The sequence below is a fragment of the Ctenocephalides felis genome, unplaced genomic scaffold (assembly GCF_003426905.1).
Source record: "Ctenocephalides felis isolate EL2017-DRISC unplaced genomic scaffold, ASM342690v1 CF-g0.4_SCAFFOLD_01886, whole genome shotgun sequence".
NCBI classification, from domain to species: Eukaryota; Metazoa; Arthropoda; class Insecta; order Siphonaptera; family Pulicidae; genus Ctenocephalides; species Ctenocephalides felis.
Genome location: NW_020538040.1, coordinates 183,781,130 through 183,801,934, shown reverse-complemented (window position 1 = coordinate 183,801,934; position 20,805 = coordinate 183,781,130). Strand labels below are relative to the sequence as shown.

General features: G+C 30.2%; 1 protein-coding gene across 1 annotated transcript; it reads left to right on the top strand.

Annotated features, from left to right (window-relative positions):
* Nucleotides 1-338: 338 nt before the first annotated feature.
* Nucleotides 339-20,583, top strand: LOC113378437 (NADP-dependent malic enzyme-like). Its single transcript, XM_026618968.1, has 10 exons — nucleotides 339-584; nucleotides 17,979-18,319; nucleotides 18,399-18,559; nucleotides 18,646-18,794; nucleotides 18,935-19,117; nucleotides 19,182-19,407; nucleotides 19,473-19,615; nucleotides 19,701-19,871; nucleotides 19,947-20,070; nucleotides 20,140-20,583. The coding sequence occupies exons 1-10, from the start codon at nucleotides 405-407 to the stop codon at nucleotides 20,250-20,252; spliced, it is 1,791 nt and encodes a 596-aa protein (XP_026474753.1). The 5' UTR covers nucleotides 339-404; the 3' UTR covers nucleotides 20,253-20,583.
* The last annotated feature ends 222 nt before the right edge of the window (nucleotides 20,584-20,805 follow it).

Below are 20,805 nucleotides of genomic sequence, written 5' to 3'. Positions count from 1 at the left end.
AAAACAAAACATGGACATATATCTTTGAAAATTTTACAAAAATAAAACGACAAAAACTTTGTTAAAAATCAAAATATATATAAAAATAAATATATAAAAATGTTCGTTTTCTATTTTTTCGCTATTACTATAACTAACCCTACGGGAAGTTAATATTCTTTACGAACGAAATTTCAAATAGCTCGCCGGTTAGTGTTTTCCCCCGCGACCTACCCCAATCGTTCGCCTCGGCCGCGGTCCTTTGCCGTGACGCGGCAACACTGTAGTCCTCTCCGCCCTCTCCGTCCTCGTGCCCCCGCCGTCGACGTTCGCGGCGGAACCGTAGCGCGTCTGCGCCGCTAATGTCAGCGCTTACAAGCGATCATTTGTTTTTTCCCGAACCAGTCAGTCTTTTAAAGTATTGAATGCCGATCGGTCGCGCTATTGTTGCACACCGTTTATTATTTCGCGACAATTGTGCAATAGATCGATTCATAGTTGCCGGTTTTTCCAAAATTTCCGTCATGTCTACGAATTTGGTTTATAGCGAGAGCACGTCCCGTCTGACAGGAATCGACCATTTGCGCAGCGCGCAACTGAACAAGGTTAGTTTTGATACACTATTGGTACACTTTCTTACTACTTACATTTTATTAATTAAATCACTTACTTTCGTTCAACTGTCTTAACTGATGTATAAAACATACGATTTATTACATCTGCTTACACGTTTTTTAAAATAAGTAAACTAAAAACTAAAATTCACATAAGAATATCACAATTATACTGTTAAAAAATATTTTCTTTACATTTCCACAATATGATGGTTTAACAAACGTATACGCTGCTAGCTTCCTATTTCATTTATTTATCATGCCCTTTCGATATATAATTTCATTTTCTGATCTAATCATCTCTATTTTTTATCAAAAAATATTTTTTAAGTTTCCGTTGGGTTAGTTATAGTAATCGTAAAAAAATCGAAAATGAATTTTCTTGCATATCTTTACGAACTGATGAAAATTGTATGGATACAATATTTGGTCGACGTTTTTTTGAGCACCGCTCTACGATTTGAATTAGTCAAAAAGCATTCGATTCCTATTAATACGGAGATGTGCTGATTAATTTTTGGCAAAAGTTGATCCACCCGTTTCGGAGATACGGAACAAAGAGTGCAATGAAATGGAAATTAAATTTTTTAGAGAACCAAGTTTCGGAGACCAAGTAAAAAGGTTAAAAAAAAAATGCTATTTGGCGCTCGAAAATCAGATATTTTGAAATTAAAATTAACCAATATAAATAGGTATTAAGAATTTTCAAGAAATTTCAGTTTTCAAAATTTTCAAAAAAAAAAAAATTACTGGGCGTACAAAGGAGTAACAGAATTTATAAAAAGCGCATCCAGTTCATAACTAAGAAATCATTACTGTATTGATGAATTTATTTATTTGTATACAATTAATTTGCTGACTCCATAAAATTAAAACATACTCATAGCTTTTTATTGAAATTAATTATTTGTTCTATTTTTAATATTGGCACATATGACATATGAAGATACCGCAATTCAAGCCGAAAACATGAACCAGCAATTACTCTAACATAACTAAAAACATTAACTAAGGAAATTCATAGATTTAAATATAAATATGTATATATATATAATGGATTTCATTATATATATAATATACATTACATTATCGTCGAGCTACAAAACTTTTATGATTTTTTGTAGTTTAGCGCTCATAGGTTGAGATTAAATTACCAGCTTAAATGAGTTAAAAAAACACTAAATTATGAATCGAAAAGATATGCAAAAATTTTCATTTTCGATTTTTGGACGATTACTAAAACTTACCCTACGGGAAGCTAAAAATTACGAACATGTTTAGAAAATTTATCCAAATTAAATAATTCCAATAGTTACTGGCATTATAATCGACTACAGCAACGAGGTAATACTTATAAATGACCCATTAATTAATATATTAATTAACTTCTCATAGGGTAAGTTAAAGTAATCGCAAAAGAAACGAAAACGATTTTTTTTATATATATTTACGTTTCAGAGATTTCTAAACATTTTGGCATACCTTAGAAAAAATGGATGTATGTGTGTGTGTGTTCGGATCCAAATTCGACGCTTTCGGGAACACGGTTCAACTGATTTGAATGATTAAAAAAACATTCGATTCCTATTGATAACAAGACGTGCTGATTAGTTTTTGGCAACGGCAGGTCTAGCCGTTGCGGATATACGGGGTAAAAATGCCAAAAATGGTAACTCAGTTTTTAAGAGAACGAAGCGTTCGATTTGAATAATACAAAAAACATTTTACTTGTATTAACAAGATGAAGAACTGATCAAATTTTCATGAGGGCAGGTCTAGCGGTTTCGGAGATCTAACGAAAAAATAAAAAAGAAATGCCATTTGGCGGTAAAAAATGATCATTAGACATATGCACATCAAATTATCAGATATTTTTTAGAGATTTTAACAATAAGTATAAATTTTGTTTACATTCCTATGGGTTCCGTACCAATGTTTATACGTTAGACGGCGATGGGGCGCTTACGCGCTTTATATTTTGTTTCTATGCAGTTAACGCAGTACGATTGCTTTGAAGAAAAGTTCAGATCTTCCAAAATATGTCAAAATAAAGAAAACATTTTTTTTCAAAGAAAAAAAATTAAAAAAATGTATGTTTTTTTTAAAAAATTTTTTTTTAAAAAAAAGTAATTTTTTGTCCAACTTATAGTTTATCAAAAAACTAATTTTTTCGAAGTAATTTTTTTTCAAAAGTTATTCGTTTTTAAAAAAATAATAATTTTTGATACGGAAAGTTCGAGCAATTTGCCTTAAGGCACGATGCCATGCGCCCCACTAGTTTTTAAAAAGTTTAATTTTTAGTACGTTCCAGCAATTTACCTTAAGCCACGATGTCTCACACCACTAGTTTATCATTGATTAAGTCGATCATTGACACTTACACATGCTGGGAAGTTAATGCAATAATAAACCTTAATGCATAATGCCACTTGCACCTAGTTTTCATAGATTCATATCAATAATCGAGTGCTATAGGCTATAGTTGTCTATCATATCCGGCAGCCCCCGACGGGTCGACAGTTCGCATTTTGCATATTCAAGTGCGATTTGCGATTATTCCGATCGTTGTACTTTTTTATAATTGAATTTGCCCATAGAGTCGGACAGCGCGGACGTCACGGCACATTTTCATTATTATTATTATTTATTCCTGACATTGAAAATTTTCACTTATCCATATTCATAACGTAAGCTGTTGTTTACGCGTAAAAATTTCATATTCAACATAATTGTAAATGATGCATTCATATAAAAGTAACATTTGCAGATAGTGGACAAAAATAGATTCTCTTATATATCTTGAATAATCTTTCATCGTTTTTTTGTTATCTAACAGATTGCGAGGGAACAAATATGATCCCAATCATACAGTTTAATTTTTCTCGTCTATTAAATAAGAAATGGAAAATAAAAGAGCTGTGCAAAATTATCCATAGATACATAATTGGCCTCCTATGTATTGTAAATGAATAACATAAGTATTTCTAACAAGTACATGTCAATGTTAGTAATTATTGCATATGATGCAATAGAGGTTTTAAAATTAATTTTCCGGTCATGTATATACTAAAAATAGCACTGTATTAGTAATGTATATATTCAACTAGGTGTAAGTGGCATTTTGGCTTAAAGCAGGTTGCACATACTTCCCGATATGTGTAATAGAAATAACCGACCTAATAGAAATTGAGATTTAGAAATTTTTCAAATTGTGATGATAAACATTTTTCAAGTTAATGTAAAAATTAACTAGTGGTGTATGGCATCGTGCCTTAAGGCAAATTGCTGGAACTTCCCGCAGCGTAACGAAATGTTCGAGGAATATTAAATGTTTTCATATAGATTATTATAAATATTGTAACATTGTCTAATATTTATAAGAGTTATATAAACTGAATTACAAAGTTAAAATTATTTATTTAAAGTATATAAGTGACTAGATCTTAAACCAGAATTAAAAATAAAATCTGAATTATTTTTGATACACAAAAAAAAATTTGAAAAAAAATTAAAAAAAGCAATTGTTTGGTACAACAAGCAGAAAGTTTTATGAATCATTCAAATCGGATGCTTAGTTCTCTCAAAAACTGCCTTTTTGTACATTTACCTCTGTATCTTCGAAATGCCTGGACCTTTGACTTTGCCAAAAACTAATCACCACTTCTACCCACCATTACAAATTGACTATTTTATGGATCATTCAAATCGGATACTTCGTTCTTTCAAAAACTCAATTTTTATTTTCCGTACTCTTTGCTTCGTATCTCCGTAATGGGTGGACCTGCCTTTGCCAAAAACTAATCAGCACATCTTCCTATAAATAGGAATCGAATGTTTTTTGAACCATTCAAATCGGTTGGTCCGTGCGCTCGAAAACGTGGACGAAGATTTGCGGACATACAAAAAACACACACATCCTTCCTTTCTAAGGTATTCCAAAATGTTCAGAAACCTCTGAAACGTGAAGATATGCAAAAATTTTCATTTTCGATTTTCGGCCCTTTTATATTTAGATTTATAGCAAACAAACTTATATGTGCAATTGTATTATGTAATTTAGCAATACATACGCACATAAATATTTTGCAATAAAATAAAACAAAAGAATCATTTAATTTAAACGGTCTATGTCATAATTTTTATAATTAAACCAATTTCTGTATGCTTTCAATATTTTAGAATATTCGTTTTTTAGACCATGTACTCTCACTATTTAAATTTTCATAAAAATTAAAAAAAAAAATTACGAAGAAACAAATTATCAAAACTAATCACCATTCACAACTGATATCTTTCGAACAGTTTTCGAATTCACCAAATCAGTCCAAGATTTTTGGCGTAAAGGTACACGAAAAATGTTGCTTTTTTCTTATAACTCTAAAGAAACGTCTGGGCCGATTGTCTCGCAAAACGAGGCTTTTAAGTTTTTGAAATCGCTTCAGTCCAATTTTGACTTGCATACACACCACATTTTTTCAATTTTAGTGTCAAACGATTCAGAATGAATTGAAACATCGAGAAACATTTACAAAATTAGGAAACAGGATTTAATGGCGAAAGCTGTTTTCTCTAAGGAAGTATTGGTTAATAACTTCTATGGTTTTACTTTTAATTTAAATTGAAAATTTGTTAAATGAAAAACAAATTTGGAAATGAAAAGCTCTTAAAGTTTAAATATTTCGATTACGATTTTTGCTTGAAGTCCCAAAAATTTTCGTATGCTAATTTTAGTATGTTCATACAAATACATGAAAAAGCGTTTATCATGGTTGGAAACAAGATATTAATGCATTAATGTTTTTTATTTATCATACAAGCTACGATAAAATAAAAACCATTGTATGAAAAACTGATAACGAAATATTATATTGCAAGATGTCATTTCATAATAAAATTTCTTCAAATGTTTTATTTTACTACATATATTGTATGAAGATCCATATCATATATAGATATATATCGTATAAACTCAATAAAAATAAACATTGAATGTAAATTAATAAAAATCTATTTGAAAAATGTACCTATAGACTCCAGTGAAATAGAATGCACATCAAAATTTCAATTAGTTTTTAGAAAACTTGAACTTGATCTTAATAGAGAAGTAAATTATTTTTTCAGAGATGCCTATTTTAAGATGTCATTGCATTATAGGTATTTCAATATTTTCTTTATTAAATTTTTATCAATATTAACTTCCCGTAGTAATCGCAAAACAAAAAATCGAAAATGAAAATTTTTAGATATCTTCACATTTCAGAGGTTTCTGAACATTTTGGCATACCTTACTTGGATGTATGTGTTTGTATGAAAAATGAATTTTTGTCAACGATTTCGGGAACACGGGTCAACCCATTTGAATAATCCCAAATTAAAAAAAAAAAATGCCATTTGGGGGTAAAAAATAATCACTAGACATATGCACATCAGATTATCAGATATTTTATTAATAAGTATGACTGTTGTTTACATTTCTATGTGTTCCGTACCAGACTACAACGCAGCGCTTCCGCGCTTCGATATTTCTTCTCTAAAACAGCCACGCAGCACGATTGCTTTTAACAAAAGTTCAAAATTTTCGAAAAAAAATTAAATATAAAAACAATTCATTTCTTTTCAAACATTACTAAAATTTCAAAAACCTCATTTTTTTCAAATTTTCAAAAAATTTCAAGATTTTTTCAAAAAAAAAAATAATTTTTGGTACCGGAAGTTCCAGCAATTTGCCTTAAGCCATGCACCACTAGTTTATTTTTTATTATTCGAAGGTAATACTCAGTTTTATACAACCCGAAGAAGTCGTAGTAGAAAATAATTTTCCAAAACTCACAAATTGAATGATTTAGTTTTCTTTCCTAGTAATTCTTGGTAAAATATAAAAACTAAAACCTTCTAACGACATTATCAAAATTCGACCTGTCAATCATTCTAAGTGCTAAGTATTTAATTTTTTTTCTAAATCGTTTCATAATCGTTTACAATTTCATTTTTAATTATGCGCAAGATTTCTATTGCGATCACGATGTAATAGTTTTGTAAGCGTTCCGTTTAATTGTTGCTCTTGATTTCAGTGTCTATTTATATTCCTATTTAAATAAAACTTTCTAAATAAATTTAACGACCAATTATGAACGTTAATGTACGAAATTTGCAAATATAGTCATTTTGCAGAAAACAAGAACCGACCGACTGACGATATTTTAGCAATTAATTGTTCGAATTGATCCAGAAATTTGCATTTGTAATGGATAGATATTTTGTGCTTTAACAATCACTAAAAACTTTTAACAATCCATAAAAATAAAGGATTTATATTATTCAAAAACAAATGGGTTTTCTGAAAAACCAGTAACAGTGCTAAGTAAAAATAAGTTAAATAAACATATTTTGTAACGGTTTAAAATAATTCCATTGAATAATATTCCATTACCGACGTAAAGTACAAAGTTTAATGTTAAAACCTTTATTTTTCATAACAAGAAATACATTATGTATTTATATAATGATTCCATTTATTAGGCAGACAAGTTTTTATATTCTGTCTAGATTTCAAGTAGAACTAATTTGAATCATTGAATATCAAAATATGAATTTGTTATTACTAATTATCGAAAAGAAAAAATCAAGAATTTATTTTTAGTTTAAAAAATTATAAAGCATTCTTGAAATTATCAGACACAAAGCAGCAATTCAAGAAAATAACGTAATATATAAGAAGATATTTGTGGATCTTAATAAAATTGACACATAATAATTTTGAAATTTTTTATTTCTTTAGACAAGGAACTTTTTCGTATTCTAGTGTTTCAAGCTTTGGACTTCGGATTAGAGATTTCTGGTTCGGACCTTCTGATGTCAAGCAGTACCAACATCGGTTTTTACTTGAAAATATAGATAGCATTCAATAAAAATTCATCATTGTTACAGAAATTGTAATCATAAATTCATCACGTAGAGACAGGAAAACCGTTTGGGTTGCAATGTACAAAAAAGCAAGTTGTAGAATTCAGTTGTTCTATGTAAACAAACTAGAGAGAGAAATCTATGTAGTTACAATCGAAAACTAAAAATATAAATACGAGAAATGAATAATATATATTATGCGACAGCGTACTATAGTCAGTTAAAATGCAATCGTCATGTTCAAGGTTGAAATTATTACGGCGTGCGAAACGACATTGAAATTCTTTGACGTTCGCATCCTATTTAACTAGTAGTGTATGGCATTGTGCTTGTGATTTTTTTTAACAAAAATCATAACCAAACGAATTCTATGAGTCGTGCTCACTTCTTAAACAACGTGGATGCTAAAGATGGCAACCCAAACGGTTGTTCTATCTCTATGAATTTATTACAATTTCTGTAACACTGATGAATTTTTTATTGATGTAGCAATGCTGGGGAGCTGGGGTAATGGCTAATTTCACTTGGAAACATTTGGTAACTATATTTCCAAGTGGAAACCGTTGTCACTACTGCTTGACATCAGGCTGTCCAAAGCGAGTATCGAACCTGGAACTTTTTATTGAAATCTCATAGGATCAATCATTGATCAGCGCCCTTATTAAAGATTTAAGATTTAATTAACTTCCCGTAGGGCAAAGCGAAATTGAAAATGTTTATATATCTTTACGTTTCAAAGGTTTCTGAATATTTTGGCATACCTTAAAAAATGTGTGTGTGTGAATCACTGATCAACCGATTTAAATAATTAAATAAACATTCAATTCCTATCGATAAGGTTACGTGCTGACTAGTTTTTGGCAAAGGCAGGTCTGGCCGTTCCGAAGATACAGAGCAAAAAGGGCCAAATATGATAATTCATTCAATTTTTATTCAGCGTCCGATTTGAATGATTCAAAAAACATTTCATTTGTATTGACGAAATGAAGAACTGATTAAATTTTTAAGAAGGCAGATTTAGCGGTTTCGGAAATTCAATGAGAAAAGCAAAAAATGCCATTTGGCGGATATAAATGATCATTAGACATATGATCATAAAATCATAAGATAATTTTTAGATATTTTAATAACAAGAACAAATTTTTTCCACATTTATATGGTTTCCGTGCCAATGTTTATTCGTGAGACTGCGATGCGGCGCTCACGCACTTCACTATTTCTTTTATATCGCGATTGCTTTAAAAAAAAGTTCAAAATTTCCAAAATATTTCAAAGTATGGAAAAATCAAAACTTTTCAAAAAAGTAAATTTTTTTCAAAAATTTTAGAAATCTAATAATCTATTTTTATTCCAAATTCTAAAGTTTTTTTTTAATTTTTAATTTTTGGTACGGGAAGTTCCAGCAATTAATTTGAATAAACCTTTTTCTAAATTGATAAGTTATAAGAAATAACAATACCAGTCTTTTAACACATTCACTGCTAACATTGTGTTGCTAATACTTTGCTGAACTTATTTATTAGTTCATTATTAATTTTAAACCATTTCTGGGCATGTTAGCTAAAAATAAAAAAAAAAAACAATACAGGAAATAGCATTATTTTTGTTCGTAATAATTACTATCCTAATTTCAATTTAAACTTTTTATTTTAATAAAAACACTAAAGTGCAAGGAAAACGAACGCAACTATTGCGTTCGATGCCTGGCTGTTGACAAAGGTCCCACGCAACATATGCGTGCGCAGCAGTGAATGTGTTAAGCAACGTAACTAGAGTACAACGTATGCAATTATATATTAAGACCTTAACGAGTAAATGATATTGAAAACGTTAAAGAAATACTATACTATATAAATATATTAGAGTAATAACATATCAATTTGTTTTGAAGAAGCATCTAAAACCCATATTTTCTTCTTCTGACATAAAAAATAACGTACTTGTGCAATATACAATTTTCTATCATTATCTATTATAATATATCATTTACTTCGTGCCAGATATGTACAAGGTACAATGATGCATGTGAATAATTAACATGCGTTTTAAAGGTAACTCAATGACATCGATAGGTCGACCAATAATATAATTAACGATATCGGTTAAAATACACTTAACAATGCAAATTATAAAGAAGTTTCACTGTGGTAATTAATATTGTATAGGTCCATTTTGTAGTCGATGATAGATGTATTGATTAACGTATAAATAGAGTGTAAGTGAATAATTGAATTGCTGTAGATGGCATCCACCTTAATGCACTAATATTTTATTAAGGAAAAAGAACTGGGAAAATAATTTCTCCAGTAGAATATTGTATTACTCTCATATACTTTAACAAAAATACTACTAAGTTTATCCGAATCAAAACTCCTAAGAATCTGGATTATCAAATCAATTGCTCGGATTTTGATTCAATGTATATTGGTGAAACTGTCCAAAATCTAATAAAACGCTTTCAACAATACGAGAACAATTCTAAACGGCTGATAAAATCTAAAACTATGCTCATTGATCGCTATATAATGACCAGTCTCAGATTTAAATAATTTTTCCCAGCGTAAAGTACCATCACCATTAGAAAGGACAGCCACTGCCTTTGCTTTCTAACCATTACCTTTCTAATCATACCATTAGGTTGCCCTTGGAAGGAAACAACTTTGACCCGAAGCATACATTTACAATTTATTAATAATACAACCACAATAATAGATAAAACAACAACAATTGGGTAGTTTTCTAATAGAAAGTACATCAAAATAGATAAGACCATTATGGAGTTGACTTCTAAAAATTGACTTTGGTGATAAAGCTTATGGATACAGAATAGATAGAACAATTGGGTAGTCTTCTAATATAAAGTACAACAAAATAGATAGGACAAATATGAAGTTGCATTCTACAAAATTTTGCAGACTTTGGGGATAGTAGCTTATAGATACAAAATGGATAGAACAACCATTGGGTAGTCTTCTAATATAAAGTACATCAAAATAGATAAGACAATTACGAAGTTGCCTTTTAAAAATCTTGGGGACTTTGGGGATAGTAGCATACAGATACAAAATGGATAGAACAACCATTGGGTAGTCTTCTAATATAAAGTACATCTAAATAGATAAGACAATTACGAAGTTGCCCTCTAAAAAATCTTGGGGACTTCGGAGATAGTAACTTATAGATACAAAATGAATAGAACAATCATTGGGTAGTCTTCTAAAAATATTGGCGACTTTGGGGATAGTAGCTTATAGATACAAAATCGATAGAACAACCATTAGGTAGTCTTCTAATATAAAGTACAACAAAATAGGTAAGACAATTACGAAGTTGCCTTCTACAAAATTTTGGAGACTTTGGGGATAGTAGCTTATAGATACAAAATGAATAGGGCTACCATAGAGTTATATTCTGATATAAAGTACATCAAAATATATAGGACAATTAAGGAGTTGCCTTCTAAAGAATCGACTTTGAGAATAAGTATAATCATAAGAAGCCTATAAACACCCAAAATAGTTTTTACGTTAGAAAAATAAATGCATATCATGACGTTATTATTTTTAGTTTATAAGTTTATTTTATCGAACATAGGTTTTTAAAAAATATACATGCAATATAAAAACAAAAGTATCATCTTAGTACTTCATACAGTGACTATACTATTTTTTACTGATAATGCTACTAAAATTAATAATTTTGAAAATTCTCATTGTGCATATGACAATCTATTTATCATTTGCCTAGTACGATGTCGTTCGTCATAAAATCATTCGAATAGTTCAATCTATTCAATGCAAATTCAGAGAGCATTGACAATGACGCAATGAACTTGAACTTGCCAAAACGTACTCAAAATATCTCGCCGTTCATGAACAGATGCCATGGATTCAAAACACAACTAAATAATATTGAGAAAATGAATTATGACAATTATATTTTTCAGTATTCTTATAAATTATACAAATGCGCAAATTATATATAAGCGGTTGAATAAAAAGATTCATCAAAGTTTAAAACTTCGCTGCTAGCTTGAGCGGTTTTAATGAGAATCTAAGCCGAAGCATGTGAACGTTCCGTGGTTCGTTGGTGGCTACTGATTACAGTTGTCGCCCACACATAAATCAAATACTTCATGCAATGGTCAATTTACGTATGTAAGCAAATATGATCGTTTTTATCAATTTTTTAACCATATCCGCAAATTAAAATTAAATGTCATATTAGCAAAGTAAATGTTTACAAATGTAATGAGTAAGATTGCAAAAATATTTATCGAGCGCGGCAGAAAATTGATACTTTATATATATATATATATATATATATATATATATATATATATATCATATATATATATAAATGTAATACGATCTAAAGCGATCGATTGCAACAGATATAATGTTATTATCGTTACTTTTATAATGTCATTAAATCAAGCAATTGGCTTGATGCAATAACAAACACTATTGCGAGCGGCTCCAAGATTTCCAATCGTAAATGAGTCCGCAAAAAACATTGTTAAATTTTGACACAACCGGCAATGATTCATCGCACGAAACAACATCTAACTGTTTCATAATATTTTCGCTAATGAAGCCATTAGTAACAAAAATTCGATAATACATAGGCCGTATAACATTATTTTGTGAATGGAAATAAATTAATCATGTGGTTTCCGAACTGTGGGGCTAATAAATAATCAAAATCAAAATACTGTTTCCAAAAACAAAACTAGTGGTGCATGTAATCGTGCCTTGAGGCAATTTGCTAGAACTTCCCGTACCGTAATGAAATATTGGAGCAATTTTAAATATTTTTAGCTTGAATTAAAATTGAAATCCGAATAATTATAGATATTTAAATTTTTTTTGGAAATTAAAATGCCCGAGGTTCTCGCAACATACACACTCATCCATTTTTTTCAAAGTGTGCCAAAATGTTCAGAAACCTGTGAAACGTAAAGATATGCAAAAATTTCATTTTCGATTTTTGGACAATTACTATAACTTACCTTACGGAAAGTAAATAAACCAAAAATGTTGAAGTGATATAAAAATGAATAAATAAATAATTATTTTTATGTATAAATATACAGGCTACACGAAAAGGTTGGAAACCATTATTCCAATCGATTTGAATCCGTAAAGAGGCCTAGATAATCATAGTCAAATTATTTCCATATATTTTTGGTCAATAGAATACAATACCTATTATACATTTTATCATAATATAAAATCAATCTCGAAATAATTTCTTTATATATAGCAATGATTGCTGTTATTGTAATAATGTTTATATCTGTATTTTTTACTAACTGTTTCATAATAATTTCAGTCGTTTTCTCTAATTGAAGTAACAAAAATTTGGAGGACGTATTGATAATACATTTATATACATATTCATAATGACATCATCATTCATTCCCTAAAGAGGCTTTATTCCTAAATAATCACAGTGAATTTGAATATTTTTTGGTAATAGTGCATATAGTCCAGTCACTGATGCCATAAAACAGGCAAACTTAGGAAATCCTCAAAAACAACTCCGACTTTGTTTTATTTTTTACCATCTGTTTTTTTATTATTATTTGAAATTAGAAATATTTCAGAAGGGGTTGATATTTTCTTATTGTTTAATCACTGTGTATGCTATTTATATAATGAAATCAGTTTTTAGTGGTTTTCTTTGAAAAAGACTGCATGTATAAATTTTCGTAACTAGAACTAGAATTACAAGTACAATACAAACTTTAATTATTTTTATTATTAAATCACTTGTCGCCTCTAATATTTTAGTATGGTCATTACGACCAGGAACTAGGTTTCATTAAAATCCCCAAAAACAATTTTAACTATCAATTAATGTATATGGCTAATGTACTCGTTTACGAAGCCAATGAATCATAAATAAAAAAAATCTATCAATTACAAAGAAACGACTCGACCGATCGTTGCCAAAAACTCCCAAAGTCCCCAAAATCAAATTACATAAATAGTTTTGTAATTGTCAAAATCGCTTCAGAAATTGTTACGAAAACGTGGACGAAAATTTTTGCACTTTTCGACTGATTCTAAAGAAACGGCTCGGCTGATCGTTTTGAAAAACTTACTTCATGGAGTGGTTTTTAAATTTTTGAAAATAAAATAATCACTACTGCTTGATATAAAGCAGTCACAAACGATTCAGAATGACTTAAAACGTCGAGAGAACAAATTCAGCAAGTCGGATTTTTTAGTAAAAACAAACTTGTGAAATATTATTTAGAACATTGTGACATAAAACATGAAAATTATATATAAAAACAGAATAGATTAAGATGTAAAATAAAAATAATGTAAATGGCTAAATGCTCTATTGAGGCCAATAGAAAAATTTAACATGGAAATGTTTTTTGTCTATATTTTTAGGTTTATTACATTTACCAAATAATATTTTTTCGCACAATGATCATCCGGTGAAAGTAATGATGCAACAGTCGAACAAAATTTCTATAATCATTCATAGTACAGGTGTTGCAAAATTATTTGAAAGAGAGAGTAAAACTTTTTACTTTTAGCATCATTTATTCCAAAAGTGCGAAATGATAAGGCATATAAATTTATAAGGTAAATCAATCGTCAATCAATCTTGCACACCTATAAATTGGCATATTTCTCTCCTATAAAATTAAAAAAAAAAAATATAAGGATTTCGTAAGAAATTGAAAATTTTAGTGCGTAAAAACTATGACCTGTTAGATCCATAAAGTTGATTAATTAATTATGGCCATTTTTTTACTTAAAAATCTTAAGACAACAGATAAATTTGAAGTATTACGACCTACTCACATTACTTATGTTTATAACAAAACCATATGAATTTAACATGGCAAAAAAATTTTAAAGTCGAAGTATGCAATAAACTAAAACGTATTAATTAATCGATTATTGATAAATGTAATAATAAAAATTAATAAGAAGTTCGTTTCTAAATTTAGAAGTTCACGAGTTGTTAGTATAAATAGAATTAAAGTTTAGGTAAATATTTATAAATCGAGAGCTATTTTGAACACCTAGTTAAAATTGAAGAATACAATACGAACGCCGTTAAATAATGATATAAGTGTTTGATTTATATTGATAAGTAATCGGATTTTAGTAAATACACTTATAACGTATTCCACAAAATTCTGAAGTTTGCAAAAACCTAAACTAATATTTTTTTAAGTCTACGAAGAGACAAAATAATAATAATTAATAATAAGATAAACGCATATACATAATTCGATAGCTATTTTGAGTGTAAAAATAATTTAAGTCTAAGAAGTGATTAATTTTAATGGACTATTATAAATAAATTTTTCCAAAATTCGAAATTGCAGTCAATTTTATGGTTGAGATAATCAGATAATCATTAATCAAGAAATCAATCTAATTAGAGAAATATAATTAAAAATAAATATTTAGTTGTTATAATTGATTTTGCCGCGAATATTTGACAAGAATTAAAATTTTGGTTTGTTGGTTTTGTAACCACAAGTTCCACGTTCGATACCCGCTTTGGCCAACTCGATATCAAGCAGTAGTGATTATTTTCTACTGTGAATTATAGATCTTAAATACGGTTTAAGTAAAAATATCCCATCAGTGCCATCATTATTAGAAATCAAATTTAATAATCAAAAAGAGTGGCCAACCACTGGGTTGGCTTTTACTGAGTTAAGTAATTACACTACAACAGCTCAAGCATAATTTTGATTTCTGTTCAATTATTCAAAATTTATCTAATCGATCGATTTTAATAAACAAATATTGTCTGAGACCCAAGGAAAAAACCCAAATACGCACTTCCTACGTAGTCAGCATAAATAATTTTGCTGAAATGACATATTTCCCAATGGTTATTGGAATTCCTCTCTTGGAATGTGCTAAACGCAAAAATATGTACGTCATAATATGCGTTGATGTATTTTTCTGACACAAACCATTAATTATTATTTTGCGCATTAAACTTTTACTTTAATTGCTGTGGAACAAAATACTATAATTCCACTGACGTAAAACTAATTTATAGAAAACTCGTTATATTCTATTGTAATCACAAGTCCCGGGAATAATATATGTTATATCAAGCAGTAGTGATATCAAAATAAAGGACATAAAATTATAGCACTTTTTGATTTTAGAAAAACATGTGAACACCTATGATAAGCTAAGACATATCTAGATAAATCAAGTAACACACACACATTTATATATATATATATATATATATATATATATTAGGGTGGTCCTTAATATGGATATTTTCGAATTTCTTTGCTCCCATGGACTCAAATGCTTCCAAATTATTTAAAAAAAAATTCTCTGAAAGTTTTAGCTCTTAACGTTAACTTCAAGATAGTGCGCACTCCAATCAAAGTTTCTTGGTTCTTCTTCCTAAGTAAATACTTATTTTATAGAGTATATAAAATTTTTATTGTAATGTTTTTATTTAAGATCAAAATAAGCAAATACAATGTTATTCTCAAAATTTTGATTCACTTGTCGCTAAGTTATAAAATTCTAAAAAACAAATGAGATTTTACCCATGTTATTTACATAAGAAACTTTGGTTGGAGTGCTGACTATCTTAAAGTTAATATTAAGAGCTGAAACTTTCATAGAATTTTTTATCATTTTGAAAGCATTTGAGCCCCTGGGAGCAAAAAAATCGAAAATATCCATATTAAGGACTACCCTAATACATTAATATATAATATATAATAGTCCCTAATATATAATAATATAAATTGGAAATAAAATTACATATAAATATAATTGAGCCTCAATTATTGAGGGAATCATTCAAGAATATGAAATCAATTACTCCCATAGAAAACTATGAAAACCTTCAACGATATTTTCTATTAAATTGCGCAAAGCCTTGACTACAAGTATGAACATAAATAAACGCTGCATTTTCCTTCAAAATACAAAAAATAATATTATCTAATTCTTATCTTTTCCATATTCATTTATATATTTGTAGTTAAGTAGATGCCATACGTCACCAATTCATGGTATTGACGCACGTCATATGACCAATCAATAAAAACCCATAAAACTCTTTCTATGACGACTCTCCGATGAATAAAACTATTGTTACATATTTCAATATCCACGTCCAAATCCCAAATAATAATCATAAATACCATTACTGCATTCGAGCAGCTTATTTTATTATTTGAATTAGGCCTGTCCCGTGCTACTACATTTATTATATTCAATTTCTAAATCTATATTCCGGACGTGTCCGACGATTAAAACCGTGACTTATAAAAATACAATTCGCTCCAGGGGTTTTATATATTAATATTAACGTACAATATTTGTTCGATGGTAATTTATAATAATAAAAGTTTATTTATTGCGTTCTTGACCCGCGCGTGAGTGAATGTGCAATTCGAATTTGATGGGAATACATTACGGGGATTTTTTTTTTTCAAACAATAAGTCTATAAAATAATGAATATTTCTAATTTGGCTAAGAGGCCTAGAGCTAGTTATTGAAGTCAACAAAAAAAATGACATGATTTTTATGACATCTACGTTTCAGGCCCTTTGATCATTTGTCATACCTTCAAAAACAAAAAAAAACTTTACCGTCATACAAAGGTTAATTAAAATCTTCGAAAAAATTTTAACAATCAGTTACAAAAACAACCTGGCCGATCTTTACCAATAACTAATCAGCACGATTTCCAACTGATATCTTTCAGTTTTCAAATTTTCAAAATCAATGCAGGATTTTTGCCGAAAACGTAAACAAATTCTTTTCCTAATTATAAAAAAACAACTCTTTCGATCGTCAAAACTAATCAACATGAGCCCTAGACATCAAATGTCGGCTAAAGGTCAAATTTTGGCTCACACACACTTTTTTCAAATTTGGTAATAAATGATTCAGAAGGACTTGAAAAAACATAAAATTAGCAAATAGGATTTTCTGGCTAAAACGAACATCTTAATCGGAAAGTTGATAAAGGGGAGCCCATCATTTTTTTTTAGGATTTTTGAACCACCCCCACCCCCACCCCTTGGTGATACGTCGTGATATTTAAAATTAAACTCCCACCTCCACCACCATATTTTAGTTATGAAAAATTATTGAAAAAAATTTGGATTTACAAAAAAAATTGTTGATTTTTGTTTTGGAAATTCAGGTAAAAAATAAATACACGTGATATCTTACTAGACACCTGCCTTCCCTACGTGATTTTTTGTCAAAACCACCCCCCTCCCCCAAAAAACCTAACGTGATTAATGGACGCCTCCTAAATATAAGGAATCGGAAAGTTGATATAGCCATATATATATATATAACACTGCCACTTTTTTTGACAATCTAAAACATAACTCACACCAGTAGTTCATTCAATTTATATTAGTCTGCAGAAAATTTTGGGTCTTTTAACAATATTTTTTCAAACAATATTGTCAACTTCTGTGATTTTTTTCTTAGGACACGGCATTCACAATCCCGGAACGCCAGCAACTCGGCATTCATGGCATGATAGCGCCGGTGGTGCAGACGCAGGATCAACAAATTGCGGTCTGCAAAGCATTGATTGACCGATGTCCCACCGACTTGGATAAGGCTCTCTACTTACTCAATCTCCTGGACCAAAATCAGCGTTTGTTTTTCAAGATTTTAGCTGAAGACATTGAACGATACATGCCGTTAGTTTACACGCCGACGGTTGGTGCAACATGTATGAATTACGCGCTTGCCTATCGCAGGGGACGCGGCATGTACATCAGCATCCAGGATAAAGGATATATCATACAGATCTTGAGAAATTGGTATGATTGATATAATCATTACTCTTGTATATCTATTACTTTATAATTATCCTTTATCTACCTATTATTCTTTCTCCAGGCCTGAAACCGATGTGCGTGCAATTTGTGTAACAGACGGTGAACGTATCCTGGGACTTGGTGATTTAGGTGCTTATGGAATGGGAATACCAGTTGGAAAATTAGCCCTTTACACAGCACTTGGAGGTGTCAAACCTTACCAATGCTTGCCCATTACCTTAGGTAAAGCTATTACAATTAATTGAATTTATACCCCCAATGATATTAATTATACATGTGCGATTAAATCCTCGACTTCGTTTTTTTAGATGTCGGAACAAATACCGAAAAGTTGTTACAAGATCCTTTATATATTGGGCTTCGTCAGAAACGTGTTACTGGTGCTGAGTATGATGAATTTATTGAAGAATTTATGCAGGCTACTGTTCAGAGATTTGGTCGCAACTGTCTGATACAGGTTAGCAAGCAGCAAGTTTTTTCTTTATCATCTGCAACCTCCTATTTCCTTTTCGTTCCGAAATCATATCCATCCAAAATTTGAAACCAAAATGTCCAACCAAAAATATGCTAATTTAATATAATTATTTGTTAATGCAGTTCGAAGATTTTGGCAATTCTAACGCTTTCCGCCTGCTGGAAAAGTATAAAAACAATTATTGCACATTCAATGATGACATTCAAGGCACAGCCAGTGTAGCTCTATCAGGACTTCTATCCTGTATGCGCATCACCAAAAATAAACTGACCGACCACCGCATATTGTTCCAAGGAGCCGGAGAGGTAAAAATTTAGTAATATAAATACAATACAAACATTTAATTTAATGAATAATTCAACATTCCAGGCTGCATTAGGAATAGCAGATTTGTGCGTGATGACAATGACACGCGAGGGTCTATCTCTAGAGGAAGCCAGAGAGAGAATATTTTTGGTAGACTCCAAAGGACTTGTTGTACTCAATCGACCAGCTGGCGGTGTTAATAAATTGAAAGAAGTTTATGCCAAAAATTTTCCACCAACCGACAGTCTTGTGGAAGCTGTCAAAGTTGTAAAACCAACTGCTATAATTGGTTAGTATTTTTCCAGTTACATTTATTATCCGTATTAGAATTGTTTTAACTTTGGTGATTTCTAGGAGTGTCTGCAATTGGTGGCGCGTTTAATGCAGAAATTTTACGACTGATGGGATGCAATAATGAACGGCCGATTATTTTTGCGCTTTCCAATCCAACACATAAGGCCGAATGTACGGCAGAAGACGCTTACACCCACACAGAGGTGATAATTAAAGAAAAAAAAAAAGGATTATGTCTCATACTATTGTTAGAATTTCCAATGCAGTCTTAAAATGGTTTACTTTCAGGGTCGCTGCATATTTGCTTCTGGTTCACCATTCCCTCCATTCGAGTTGAATGGTCGCACTCACATGACCGGACAAGGTAATAACGCGTATATCTTCCCTGGAATTGGACTGGGTGTAGTCGCCTTTGGTATACATACGATAGATGATGAAATATTCCTTATTGCCGCTGAGGTAATTTCATCCCATCGTAATGCTCAAATCATCTTTTGAATTAAAACAAATATTATGGTGTTTTTTTCACAACAGGCCTTGTCTGAATTGGTAACGGAAGAAGTTTTAGAAACTGGTTCGGTATATCCACCTTTGACGAGAATTCGGGAGTGCTCTTTACGCATTGCTGTAGCCATAGCTGAACATGCATATAAAAAAGGTAGTTTCTACAAAGATCTTTCATTTTAATAAAGATTTAATTGATTAAGTAATATCACAATTATTGCAGGAACCGCTACCGTTATACCCGAGCCCGAGGATAAGGAGATGTTCTTGAAAGAACAAATGTATAATCCCGAATATACACCATCAATCTTGCCTTCTTACGAATGGTCAGCGTAATAATACAAACACAACTTACTAAAATTTTAATTACTACTTAATGGCAAAAATTACATACTAGATTCTAAAGGTTGTTGCTCCACTGTATATACATCTCATTCAGCTTAACTTTGATGATTTGACCAAGGTGTCTCATCGAAACCGCCTTACTCAGTATTCATTAATTACTTCACAACCATCTGCATGATGATATTTGTCAGGATTGCAAAGTATTCGACTGAAATTTATATCGAATGACAAAGTATTTAATACGAGGAATGATGTTCATAAATATATTTATAAATCGGTGTAGGTTATCTATTTATTTCCATCCATTTGCAACATATAGAATTTGTAAACCATTTATTAATTAGATATTATATTCATTATTGTAAATAAACTAAGAAAAATATAATATTGACTTATTGTGATTTTTAAATGTTTTAAATTGTTTTTATTTTACTATTAACTAGCTGTACCTGCAATTTTTGCTCTCGTTTGACAAATTTAAATTTTTTTGCATTTTCATCTTAATTGCTTTTTTTTCAGGTGTTTGTATTAGCTTTAGGAAAAA

Bases quoted from the DNA above. Each gene is read 5' to 3' on its own strand.
- LOC113378437 (XM_026618968.1), top strand. From the start codon at position 405: ATGCCGATCGGTCGCGCTATTGTTGCACACCGTTTATTATTTCGCGAC. The intron at 19,118-19,181 runs GTAAAAATTTAG...TCAACATTCCAG, and splicing joins TGTTCCAAGGAGCCGGAGAG to GCTGCATTAGGAATAGCAGA. The intron at 19,872-19,946 runs GTAATTTCATCC...TTTTCACAACAG, and splicing joins TATTCCTTATTGCCGCTGAG to GCCTTGTCTGAATTGGTAAC.